The 12,288-nt window shown below is 41.5% G+C and overlaps 1 protein-coding gene across 1 annotated transcript; it reads left to right on the top strand.

The window, feature by feature from the left end:
* Positions 1 to 1,118: 1,118 nt before the first annotated feature.
* On the top strand, positions 1,119 to 8,274 carry LOC145400286 (uncharacterized). Its single transcript, XM_080272845.1, has 5 exons — positions 1,119 to 1,276; positions 3,619 to 3,727; positions 4,693 to 4,959; positions 6,318 to 6,457; positions 8,163 to 8,274. The coding sequence occupies exons 1-5, from the start codon at positions 1,119 to 1,121 to the stop codon at positions 8,272 to 8,274; spliced, it is 786 nt and encodes a 261-aa protein (XP_080128971.1).
* The last annotated feature ends 4,014 nt before the right edge of the window (positions 8,275 to 12,288 follow it).

The following is a 12,288-nucleotide window of genomic DNA, read 5'->3' as shown; positions in this document are numbered from 1 at the left end:
GTGAGGCTGGATTGACTATACTCTTTTTGTGTATACCTGTCGAATGCTAACTTGTGGTTCCATGAAATTTAATGAACTTTGTGAGGTAGAAATGAGTCTCCTTGGTTACTAGTGCTAGTTTATTTTCACCAGACCCCAACATTTTAAACACTTTGCGGTTTCATGGAATTTGATGAGCCTTACTTATGGGATAGCTATGAGTCTCCTTGGTTACTAGTCAAATTAACCCTCAACTTGGCCATCAATTGAGCTGAAAGAGGTTAGGGATCACGACAGGATACAGAAAACGCGCTATAACACTTACAACACCTCTTCGTGATTAGGATTTGCTTTTGCAGGATAGACAAGGATGGCTTAAGAGTCGGGCAGTGATAGTGAAGACATTGATTCATATATTTATATTCCTTTTAATCCCTGTTTCATTTTTTTTTTTTTTCTTAGGACACACTAGGAGGGGACATTGCAGAATCATACCATGTGTCTTGTTCTTCATATGAATACAAATCTAGGCTGTAAGTGAGAGAGAGAGAGAGAGAGAATATCATATTTTTTAGCGACTGAGGTCACTATAACGCCGAGATTAAAGGCCATATTTTTACTTTACCATTGATATGTCGTAATGTCTTTTCCTCAGCGATTTATTCTACGCATCATCCGTTCATAATCCTCTGGTATGTGACTGATGGCAACCAAGTCTGTATTAAATAAATATTCATGACACACAAAAGAAAGTAGTATGTGAGATGGGAACTAAATCGCGAAGGAAGAGGCATTACGGTCTCATGTGCCACCTCAGATACGACCAGTAGTTCAGTGGTTGTGTGTGTGTGTGTGTGTGTGTGTGTGTGTGTGTGTGTGTGTGTGTGTGTGTGTGTCACAGAAATATTCTGTTTGATTTTATTTATGCAAAGTCTCTCAATATGAAAATGAAATTAATAATATACAAGAGGAATAAAATGTAATAAGCAAAGTAAAGCGACGAAAGAAATGCCATAAAGCCTAAGATAACGTGAATGCAGTCTAACTTACGCTGTTTCATCTAATCCCAATCAAACCTACCCTAACCATACCTAATATCATCTAACCTAACGGCCCGTCCCTACAGGCGGCGTGCGGAGATGCGTGTGGGTGCAGGTAGCGTTGTTGTGGTGGCGTTGGTGATGGCGGCGTGGATGGCAGGCGGCGGCGGGGGCGTGGCTGGGCAGATGGCACTCGGGCCTGGGGGGTTTAGTACACCTCCCATCAACCTAATCTCCGTCCTCAGGTTAGTGAGAGAGAGAGAGAGAGAGAGAGAGAGAGAGAGAGAGAGAGAGAGAGAGAGAGAGAGAAAGTATAACAACAATAATGATAATAATAATAATAATTCGCGGTTTACTTAATGCAAGGCTACCCTAAGGCTGAAAATATGCATACAGAATTTAAAAGTATTAGTTAAAGGTGAGTACTGCCCTGAAGCAACTGTAACAGACAAATTTATAGAGTAAGCATTCATCAAGGTTTACTCAAGGAATACTGTAAGGGTAAACAGAAATAAAAAGATTGGTGGAGACTTTATTTTCTAGTTTTGTTTGATCAATCGGACAGTGGTAGGAACAGGGCTATTTTTATAACGATCATTTCTTGCTCTAATCGGTAGTAGCATGTTGCTGGTACGGATGGCGGGAGGTGGTTTTGGGACGGGGAGAGGGGGTACTTTGCGGTGACGAAGGTGGTCCGGGATCTGAGTCCAAACTGGTGGAGGAATGCTTGATGGGTGGCGGAGATGGTTGTTAAAGTTGGTATGGTTGACATATGCTGGGCCAAGAATCATCTTTGCACCCCACGTAGACAAACACTAATTTTTGCCTCTGTGTTGTAGTGAGACTTGGTGACTATTCTGGTGAGGCATATGTTACTTTTGGAAATGTAAAAGAGTGGTTCATGTTGTTGAGTTCCACCGTGGGTAGTACAAAAAACTTGAGTCTTCGCAACGTGTGGAGCCTGAAAGAGGTCGACTGAAGGACACACAGCGTAATATTCTTTCCGGAGTGATGCCGAGGAGCTTGATAATCTGGCCCCGCTTAAGGGTGTGGTCGTCCAGGTTGTGAGTGGGTGGGTGGGGTGGGAGCAGTGGTCAGGGCAAATTGCATGGTAACAGTCTTGTGTGTCTGTGTCTGTGTCTGTGTGCGTACGTGCAAGCATGCAAGGGAGTCTGTAAATGGATGGTTCTTGTTATTTTAGGTGTGTAATAATGAGGGCGTGATTTGATCAAGCGTGAAACACCGGATGAAGCAGTGTGGCTATTTTGTCGCCGACATTAAAGGATATTGTTTTCCCCTCAGTCTGTCTGCCTGACTGACTGTGAGCCTCCCAGTGGATAACATAATCTAATCGGAGAATCGTGAAGAACATTTACCGAGTCGATCCTACTGACGCAAAGATTGACTGATGAAAAGCACGACAGGGTTAGTGTTCAAGCAGCATCAGTCAGTACTCAGTTCCGTAGCACCCTATGGAGCCTGTACCTTGAATCTGGATGACATCCCTTGTAGATTCTTGCGTCCACCAGACAATTTTTATTCAACTTGATGAAAGCATCTTGTATGGAAAAAATTTATCATGGCTGTATCCATCCCTCATAATTAAAAAAAAAAATCCAAAGTTGAATAAGATCGTCCATATACAGCAAGAACAAGAGCTATCCGAGATTGCAAGCCTTCGCCAAGGCCAAGTTTGTGGTAGATCTTATGGAGGTGTTAGCTTGTAATTTTTGTACCAGCATTGTAGGCATTATTTATCGAGTTAGAAGAAAAAATGTTGACATTGCCACTATCCTGGAATGGTGGAGAATCCTTTTAAAAATTCCTGGATCTGGATGATGATCCTGATAACCACCAAAATCTATTGGATTGTTTCTTTGACCATATCCAACTCCTCCAAAAAAAAATCAACAAAATCCGTTTATAACTTTTTCAGTAATCATACAAACTAACAGACAAACCAACGCCGGCAAAACCATAACCTCCTTGGCGGAGGTAATAAAATGAACAAGAAATCCCCGGACTTGAAAGGATCTCTTCGGGACGGAGATGGGCCCGAGGCTGAACTCCTGTTAGTCATAACCTGAAGTGGTCTCCCTTGGGGCAGAGTCTCATAGATCTGTCATTCGCTGTTTCACTCCATTCTGAGCTATTCTGTTCAACTCCTGGAAGCGTTGACCAGCCTTTTGGTCATCTGGCATGGAATTCCGAGTTCTGCCTCTTGGTCTTCTGCCTTCATTTCTTCTTTCACTTGCCATTCTCATCACGTCTTGACCAAGGTAAATAGAACTATTTACCTTGGTCTTGGCCACGCATATTGTGTCCTTTCCACGTATTCTGTCTTTCTGTTTTGGTCTTTTCCTGAATTCAACCACTTTTGCGAAACATTGTTCTCATGTTTTTCTCCAGCTTATAGACTTCCAACTAAGGGATTAATTGTGACAGAATTAACACTAATGTTTCTATAATCTCTCAGCTGAGTAAAATCGCTTGACGTTAACTAAAATGGAGTACCAGAGTTGTCCCAATGATGACAGGTTTGATATAGGAGGCTTTATACGTGACTGATAAGTAACTCAACATTTTCATCTCCGTACAGGTTGCTTCGTAGGGTCTTCTCCTCCGTTACTACGTATCCTCCCGAGCAGCCCAAGGTTAGTGGTGCCAAAGTGGAGTGTCAGACGGAAAGGCGAATGTGTTGCATGTTGGTGAGTGAGTGGTTAGTGATGGTAAGGTGGATTGTCAGACGGAATGGTGAATATGCTTGTGTGTGAGTGAGTGAGTGGGTCAGTGGGTGAATGAATGAACGATCAGTGTTAATAAGGTGGAATGTTATATTGTGGCGCATGGATGAGTGGACAGCTGTGAAGGCAAGGTAGAGTTTATGATCATTTTCTAAGTGGCATAGAAATCTCTGTAGCACCCCTTGGCAATTTATTCTTCACATTACTCCTCAATATCCTTCTATACGTTGTTAATGCAAACTGTGTCGATATTAAAACGACATGAATAACATACAAGGGAATAGTAAAGTGTCATATGTATAGTAAATAAATAAAGAAGTCCTAGGGAGACATGCTACCTAGTATACAACCTTGAAACGGTATAGTGAGTAGGCTATATTGGTGGGTAAGTGAAGTGATGTGAATGACTTAAGATTATTAACTTGATATGTAGCAGTAGAGGACGTGAGATTTTGGCGAAAAGACAGCTCAGGAAACAAGCCAGGTGTATAGTCAGCAAGGGAGGTGATAGGAGTATGGGCTGTATTGTAACTGGCTTTATAACATCGTTAAGATATGAACAAAATCGATAGTGATCATAATTTGGCGGTAAACAGTCATAAAATACCTGTACATCCAGTGCTAAAACGCGCTGGATAATTGTAAATATCTCTGGATTCAATGGTAAAAATAATAGGCAGTCGTAAATACCCCTAGATCCAGTGCTAAAAGTGCTAGATAGTCGCAAGTGCCCCTAGATCCAGTGCTAGATAGTCGTAAATACCGCTAGATCCAGTGCTAAAGAATCCTAAATAGCTGCAAATACCGCTAATAGTGACAAGAGTGCTGGAATGTCGAAAATACCTCCGAGCAATACCAGGAAGTGCTAGATAGTTGAAAGTACCTCTGAATCAAGTACCCCAAAGCGCTAATTCCCATCCCTATTTCAGCTGGAGGACGTGTGCGTGGAGGAGGACGAGAAGGGCCAGTGTCTGAAGTGGGAGATGCAGGAGGTGGAGGTGGAGGACAACAACGCAGAAGAGAAGATCGGTACGAATCAGCTGCTGGTGGGGAAGTGGCCTCTGCTGTACTCGGTCTTCATCATCGTCACCTCCATCTTAATCATCATTGTGGCCACGCCGTACCTCATCACGGGAGAGCCGTACATCACACGTAGCCTCAACACAAACTCGTTGATGGAGCCCAACAATCTGCAAGTGAGTGGAGAGAGAGAGAGAGAGAGAGAGAGAGAGAGAGAGAGAGAGAGAGAGAGAGAGAGAGAGACTAAGTATATAAACTACACAGTACATTTATTTTATCAAAGCGATTTATGCATTCTTCAGCTTCCATAATTATTACTACTCCCATTTAGGTAATTTATAGCCTCACTACACGCCTATTAAATGGACCACAGAAAATTATAATCTTTCCCGTTGAAACTAGGCTTTATTACTGCAGGAAGAACGAAGGAAACATTAAAAAGATTCTGCATTTTCTTTTCCGTGTCTTTCCTACGAGGCACAGTACCTTACGCTAATTTTTCTCTCGTAAGATCTGCGGGAAGGAGGAGACGAGAAGATTCTGAATTCACCCTTCCCTGTCCTTCCTCCAAAACACAATAACTTAATATTTTTCTCACGTAAGATCTGTTTTTGCATAAAGAGTAAGAGATTTGAGAAGATTCTGCTCTCTCTCTCTCTCTCTCTCTCTCTCTCTCTCTCTCTCTCTCTCTCTCTCTCTCCGCGTCCTTCCTGCTAAAACAGAGGATAGTTACGACAGGAATTTGGTCGCAACTCACGAAAATTTTGCAGATAGTGGCAAGGAGTGAAGGAGACCCTCTAGCACCTCTTCCTTAGCGATTTATTTTTGGATATGGCTGATTAACATGTTTTCGCACGTTATCTGTGCAGAATATGGCGATAGTGGAATGATTATATGTAAGAGGGAGATTGACAGTTGTAATAGGCAAAATAAGTTGCTTAAAGATATGGCGATAGTGGAATGATTATATGTAAGAGGGAGATTGACAGTTGTAATAGGCAAAATAAGTTGCTTAGGAAAAGGTGTTAGGGAGCTTCCATAGCCAACAGAATCCGGGCCATGGAGCTTCCTGTGTGTCGTGTCTTTTCATGTCAGATATTGTCATTGTGTTGATTTCCACTAACATAACAAGTTTCGCTCCAACCAATGTTAGTTCTCCCTTCTGCTTGATATGACGCTCTGCCACCCTATGTCTGGGCCCTATTCTAGATGGCATGGGAGGTTTTGTAACACTGTTTTTTTAGCGATTTATCATCCATGTTACCCATTAATTTTCTCTCTCACTCTTTATCTCCCCATCTGCATGTATCTGTTGTATCTGTCTATCTATCTATCTATCTATCTGTCTATATATTTACGGTACACACTAGCAAGGTTCACGGCATTCCCAGAGTACAAAATATTACATCACAGACCTAATCTTAACTGACCTATTTTCCCACTACCCACCCACCCTGGTTTCGTTAAGTTAGGCTGAAGTGAGTTACGTTAGGTTAATTTAGGTTAGGTGTTAATGTGTGTGTGTGTTTTCCAGGATACAGCGTTGTTGTTATCGTGGCTGCTGGGCGAGGCTGGTGGCAGCGAGGAGTGTCTACAGCGACTGGTGTGTGACATGCCAGAGCGATCCAGCTTCTACCTAGACCACGCTGCTTCACTCCTCTACTTCATCCCAAGGTGAAGATACTGTCAGTCTTCCCTTCTCTCCTTTCCTCTGTAGTCTCTCCTCCCCTTTCCTCTCCTCTCAGTCTTCCCTCCTCTCCTCTCTCCTTTCGTCGCCTTTCCCCTCCTTTCCCCTCCTCCAAACCCTTTATCGCTCTTCCTTGTTTCAAATATTATAAAATAGATGTTATGTTCACAAACCGATAAGAATAGTGATACCACTGATTTCACAAACCTTTGAAATAGGTGATACAGTTATCCTCACCGGCTGGTATATTACCAACAACAGCCTGTGAAAAGAGCAATTTTCCTACTCACGCCAACCTATGAGAATAGTAAGACTACGGTATATCCCTAATTCACCGACTTAGTTCACTACCTACGTCCGTTGTGGAATTGCCTCTTACTTATTACAGTATCATCAGCATATAACAGTACACCAATTTCAGTGTGCTACACTCACTCACTTAGGGCACTCCAGCATTGACTAACCTTCCTTCTGTATTCTTGATAACTATAACTATATATACTATATATATATATATATATATATATATATATATATATATATATATATATATATATATATATATATATATATATATATATATATATATATATATATATATATATACATGTTTGCAACAGCAAACATTAAGTGTGCGGCCAGTGTTCACGTGGCGGGCAGTCTAATTATATAACTTTCCATGATGCCACCACGGTTTATTTACTCGGGGTGATTACTGGTTGACAAGTGCAAGATGGAAGTGTAACTGATCCACCCATGGAATAATTTTATGACAGCATGTGCTACATTTCTGTCAGAGAAGATGAACCTCAAGATGTGAGCCGGGAACCACTGATGGACAGATTGACTGTGCTAGATGGTGCCATACTTCATGTTTTATGTACTGTGATGTCAATGGGCGAGGGTGTGTTTGTTGTGTGTGTCACTAAAATAGGTCACTGTCTGGCAGATGATTGAGGTTTAGCCCACTGTGTGTCACTGTTTCCTCTGACACTGTTTTAGTTCATGTTTATTTACAGAAGTGTGACCCTGAACACCGTGTTGACTTAATATCTTATTTTCTTGAGGTTGTGTTTGGAATATAATAATAAAAAATATATATATATAGGTGTTGGGGAAGACAGGAATTGTGTTGTCCCCAGTTGCTGAAAATTATAATATACCTTTGATATTCTCACTGGTTGATGAAAATAACCACTCCTATGTATTATTTATTATTATTATTATTATTATTATTATTATTATTATCATTATTATTATTATTATTATTATTATTATTATTATTATTTATTATTATTATTATTATTATTATTATTATTATTATTATTCATTTTTCTCTAAAAGTATTTACATTTAAGTCCCAACCCTCCTGCCAGTGTCTGGATATTTTTATCAGTATGCTAATCACAACAGATGGTCAGGACTAAATATCGCATAGTAGGCATCGTAGCACCTCTTCCATAGCTGTTTATTTTGCATTACGCCTTAATTGTCACTTTCTGGTGTGCTATGTATATCGTTTTAATATCGACACAACTTGGATAAAAAATCTAAAACAGGATTTTCAGGAGAAATGTTCAGAATAAATCGCCAAGGAAGAAGTGTTAGGAAATCTCCAAAGCCACGTAAAATATTACCCAAAGACTCACGGAATGGTGTACTGTACCTTGATTTTCGTTTGTTGTTGTGCAGGTCGTGGGTGCCGGCGCGGTACAAGGCCCAGGTGCAGAGGCTGGATCGAGTGCGGAACGAAGGGTACGACCAACAGTGTAACAAGTACCATTGTCCTGATCTCGACCTGTAGCACGCACCTCCACTTGTAACACCTCCATCCGTAGCACCCCCAAATACCGTACAATTAGTTCACACCTCCACCTTTACCCACACATCCACCTGTAGCACCTCCATCTGTACTCCACATGTAGCCCCTCAGCTCTACCCGTACCTATACCCCCACCTGTAACCCACACCTCCCACTTGTACCCGCACCACCTGTACTTACACTTGCAGCAGTAGCACCTCCACTTGTACCCCATATGTAGCTCACACCTTTGTCTGTAGCCCACAACACCAGTAGTACCAAATCTTTAACATCTGTGGCCGTCACTGCCAGTCCACCTTTCCACACTATACTAATATTGAAGCCTTTTTTTAATCAGCCATTTAGGAAACAGTAGCCTTACAAGGGCATGCACCTGAAGGACACTACTGCCTACTCCTGTTAAAGAAGTGTGTTTGTCATTAATTCTCTTACACTTGAAACAACTCTGGCGTATGTTCAGCTGAGAGTCAGAAGAGTTATGAGAGACTTATTAAAGCCTAGAAAGGGGAAAAAATGTGCATTTAACCTCAGTAATTGGGCTGCGTAGTCCAAGCATTACAGAATTGTCATGTTTTGAGAAAGACTTCCCTTAAAATGGCTTGTATCTAGAAATACACCAGTTGAAAACGTGACAAACATACACATATTTTGACGAACACACGATGAGCCCGACAATACGTACGTTGTTGTGCCGCCTATGATAAAATGTGGCTTGTGTCCTTTGTCAACGGGTTTACGTCACTTTCACTTCATTTTTGCAACATTCAGCCATTAATTCTTCAAAGTGATACGTAGATCATCCTTGAAAACTAATATTACGAAATATGTCGTAACAAAGTAAACTGCATCTCTCCAACTTCTTACCTCCAGTGATGATAATGTTCTATGAGGGGAAGGTGGGGATGAGTTGAAAGGAGTGATGACGATTCACAGATAACGTCTGAGAAGGAAAAGTTTTTATCCTGACGTGGAGCTTGTAGAACATAATATCATTGTATAAAGGGAATATATCTGTTCACTGGACCTTAAGATGGAAACAAGTTAGCTATTTACATTCACATTTATACCATTTAGTACAACAGTGTTAGCAATAAATACAGCACACATATACACAGTAGAATTTATTATACCCCAATTTAAAGGCATTATCTATGAAACAAAAAGGCACAGACAAGAACTAACTTATTTTTATAAGGCAAGAATAAAGTATGTCGGTGCTGCGTAAACTTAAATTGTCCTCTGCATGTTAAATACGTCAGACCTTACTATTTTTGAATTATTGTTATCATCATTATTATTTTGTGTTATTACTATTAGAATGTAGTAGTAGTAGCAGTAGTAGTACTGTAGTGAGGTGCTACTGAATATACTCCTCTTGTGCTTTTATCATTAGTTACATCATTAGTGTTTTTCCTTTTCCCTTCTACTCACCCTCCTGTCTCTCGTTACTTCTACTACTCTTTCCATCTCACTTCCCGTGGTTGTCTTACGTTCAGTCATCGTCTACTCACAGTCCACCTGTATTTACCTCCTTTTCTGATTTCTACATAAACATTTAGTGCTCAAAGGCCGCCAGAAAGGATCATTTCTAGAATCTGCTGGGGAGGGGGGAATGTAAAGCTTGGACCTAGTGAACTTCAGGACTATGAGCATGTAGGGGAATGATGGTACGCTAAGTTACGGTATCGTTCCCGACCTGCATAAGCCTCGTTCAGCAATGGGTAGACTTTTTTTTTCTCCATTTGGTGATGCAAACGACGCCTTCACGCGGTGGCCCCGATTTAACTGGACGGTCTCTCTGCTCGGTTATATAAACATCCATCAACTCCCTCCACCCCACATTCCCAGTGAAAAGGATGATAGATTGTAGGAGGAGGGCGAATTCAGTCATCAGCTTACCTGTTTCACCTCTAGATTAGCGTGGAACAACAACAACAACGACAACAACAACAACAATGACAGCAACAATAACTATGACGACGACGACGACGACAAAACAAAATTTCACCTATTTTCCTTTTCACCTTGTATTTCCTCTCGATTTGCCATTCTTCTTTAATTCTCCTTCTTTCTCTCTGTACCATTATATTTCCCTCACCATTTCCTTTCCACTCATTCCATCCCTCCATTTCTTCATATCTTCTTTCATCCTCTTTACCTTATATTTCCTCGCATCTCGTTATGGGAAGGACCAAGTTCGATCCTGTAAGGCACTTTCTACCACAAGGGGGCACCGGATCTCTACATGGTATACGAGTAGGTACTATATTTTACCTGTAGGATGGACTCACTGAAGAAGTTGCTTACCTGTGATCGACGGGTCTGCTTGGCCAGCCTTACCGTGAATGAGCAAAAATAACAACCTTTCTCAACGCCCTCTCTCACCGTTTCATCATATTTCGTTCCTCACTTAGTTCCATCTCCCTCCCTCTCTCTTTCTATCCCCGGCCTGTATAATTAAACTCTCATGAACTGAACTTCTGAACTTTTTTGAACAATATATATAACAGTCTTCACTCCTGCAGCAACCAGACCTCTCACTATCACATTAGAATCCATATTAAAGTGACACAATACGAAAAAGAAAAAGATGTGCAGAAAAAGATAACCGTTATGTTAATCGTGAAAATTGGTTAGAAGCATTTATTATTACCTCCATTCTCTCTCTCTCTCTCTCTCTCTCTCTCTCTCTCTCTCTCTCTCTCTCTCTCTCTCTCTCTCTCAAGCGTACGAACGAGTGTGTGTGTGTGTGTGTGTGTAATTCACCGGGTCGGTCAGGATCACTTGATGGTCGTGATCGTCAGCTTTTACCCTCCCGGAAGGGAGCTGAGAGCTCATATAGTCCGATCTAAGGGCAAGGCTGTGACCTTCACACACGCACACACCCGTCCCCTTGCTCAAAGGGGACAGTAACCACCCACTTCGTCAGTGAAACTTTTCGCAACCTGAGCGAGGCGCGAACTCCCGTCCACCAGTTGGCAAGCGAGAACGTTACCACTGCACCAGCGAGCGGTGTGTGTGTGTGTGTGTGTGTGTGTGTGTGTGTGTGTGTGTGTGTGTGTGTGTGTGTGTGTGTGTGTGTGTGTGTGTGTGTGTGTGTGTGTGTGTGTGTGTGTGTGTGTGTGTGTGTGTGTGTGTGTGTGTGTGTGTGTACCTGCCTGTACGTGATCTATTTTTCCCAGTTTCCCTTTACGAGATCTGACAACGGCCGAGGGAAACAAATTACCCCGTCTCAGTTAATGTGGGAAGAAAAGTAAATTACCAGATGTCTTCTCATTACCCTCATTACCGGAGCTTCTCATGGTTGTGGGAAATTACTGATACCTCCTCATAAAGGCTGATTAGAAGGTGCACAACTGTTGACTTTAATTCTCGTCATTACTGTAAATAAGGAGACAGTGGTTGGTGATTTTCGAAGCCCACTAATGCAATTTTCGAAGCTCGGCTGTTTTAAGACACGAGTGCATCCTCAAGAGCGGTTGGTAAGTCACGCTCAGGGGTTTCCACACGAAAGGTAAGTCACTCTAACGAAACCTCACTCTGAACTTCACTGTAGCTAAGGCGTTATTCATACAGGGGTCTACATTAGCGAAACCCCTATGATGCTTCACTTTCACGATACTCCACATGATCCCGCATCTATGTAGCAATGATGACCTAGATTTTCATGATGTTACGTAATTTTTTTTCATTGTTCCGTTAAAAACCTGAGCTATAATCTCTCCCTCAACTATTTCACAATGCGAGAAATGGCGGGTGGAATTTTACCTTTTTTTTTTTTTTTTTTTTCTTTTTCAGAAGCCGTTTGGTATATTCTATTCTTGCCATACTATTTTCACTTTAACTTGGCCTAAAATTTCCTTCTCTCCATGATAGAAGCTAAATTTTAACAGGAAATAACATTAGAATACGGTTATAGTCACGAAAAATTGCTATGGGAAGGACATGGAGCCGTAGCATTTTTACCACTGAGCCACGTGAACTAAGACGCAAAAA

Source organism: Coenobita brevimanus, chromosome 51, assembly GCF_032717465.1.
Source record: "Coenobita brevimanus isolate Jiangsu-jjx chromosome 51, ASM3271746v2, whole genome shotgun sequence".
In the NCBI taxonomy this organism is placed as follows: Eukaryota; Metazoa; Arthropoda; class Malacostraca; order Decapoda; family Coenobitidae; genus Coenobita; species Coenobita brevimanus.
This window is presented reverse-complemented; position numbering and strand designations above follow the sequence as displayed.

Excerpts from the sequence above, each read along its gene's own strand:
- LOC145400286 (XM_080272845.1), top strand. The coding sequence starts at position 1,119 with ATGCGTGTGGGTGCAGGTAGCGTTGTTGTGGTGGCGTTGGTGATGGCG. Across the intron at positions 1,277-3,618 it reads GTCCTCAGGTTAGTGAGAGA|GTTGCTTCGTAGGGTCTTCT; the intron begins GAGAGAGAGAGA and ends ATCTCCGTACAG. Across the intron at positions 6,458-8,162 it reads CTCCTCTACTTCATCCCAAG|GTCGTGGGTGCCGGCGCGGT; the intron begins GTGAAGATACTG and ends GTTGTTGTGCAG.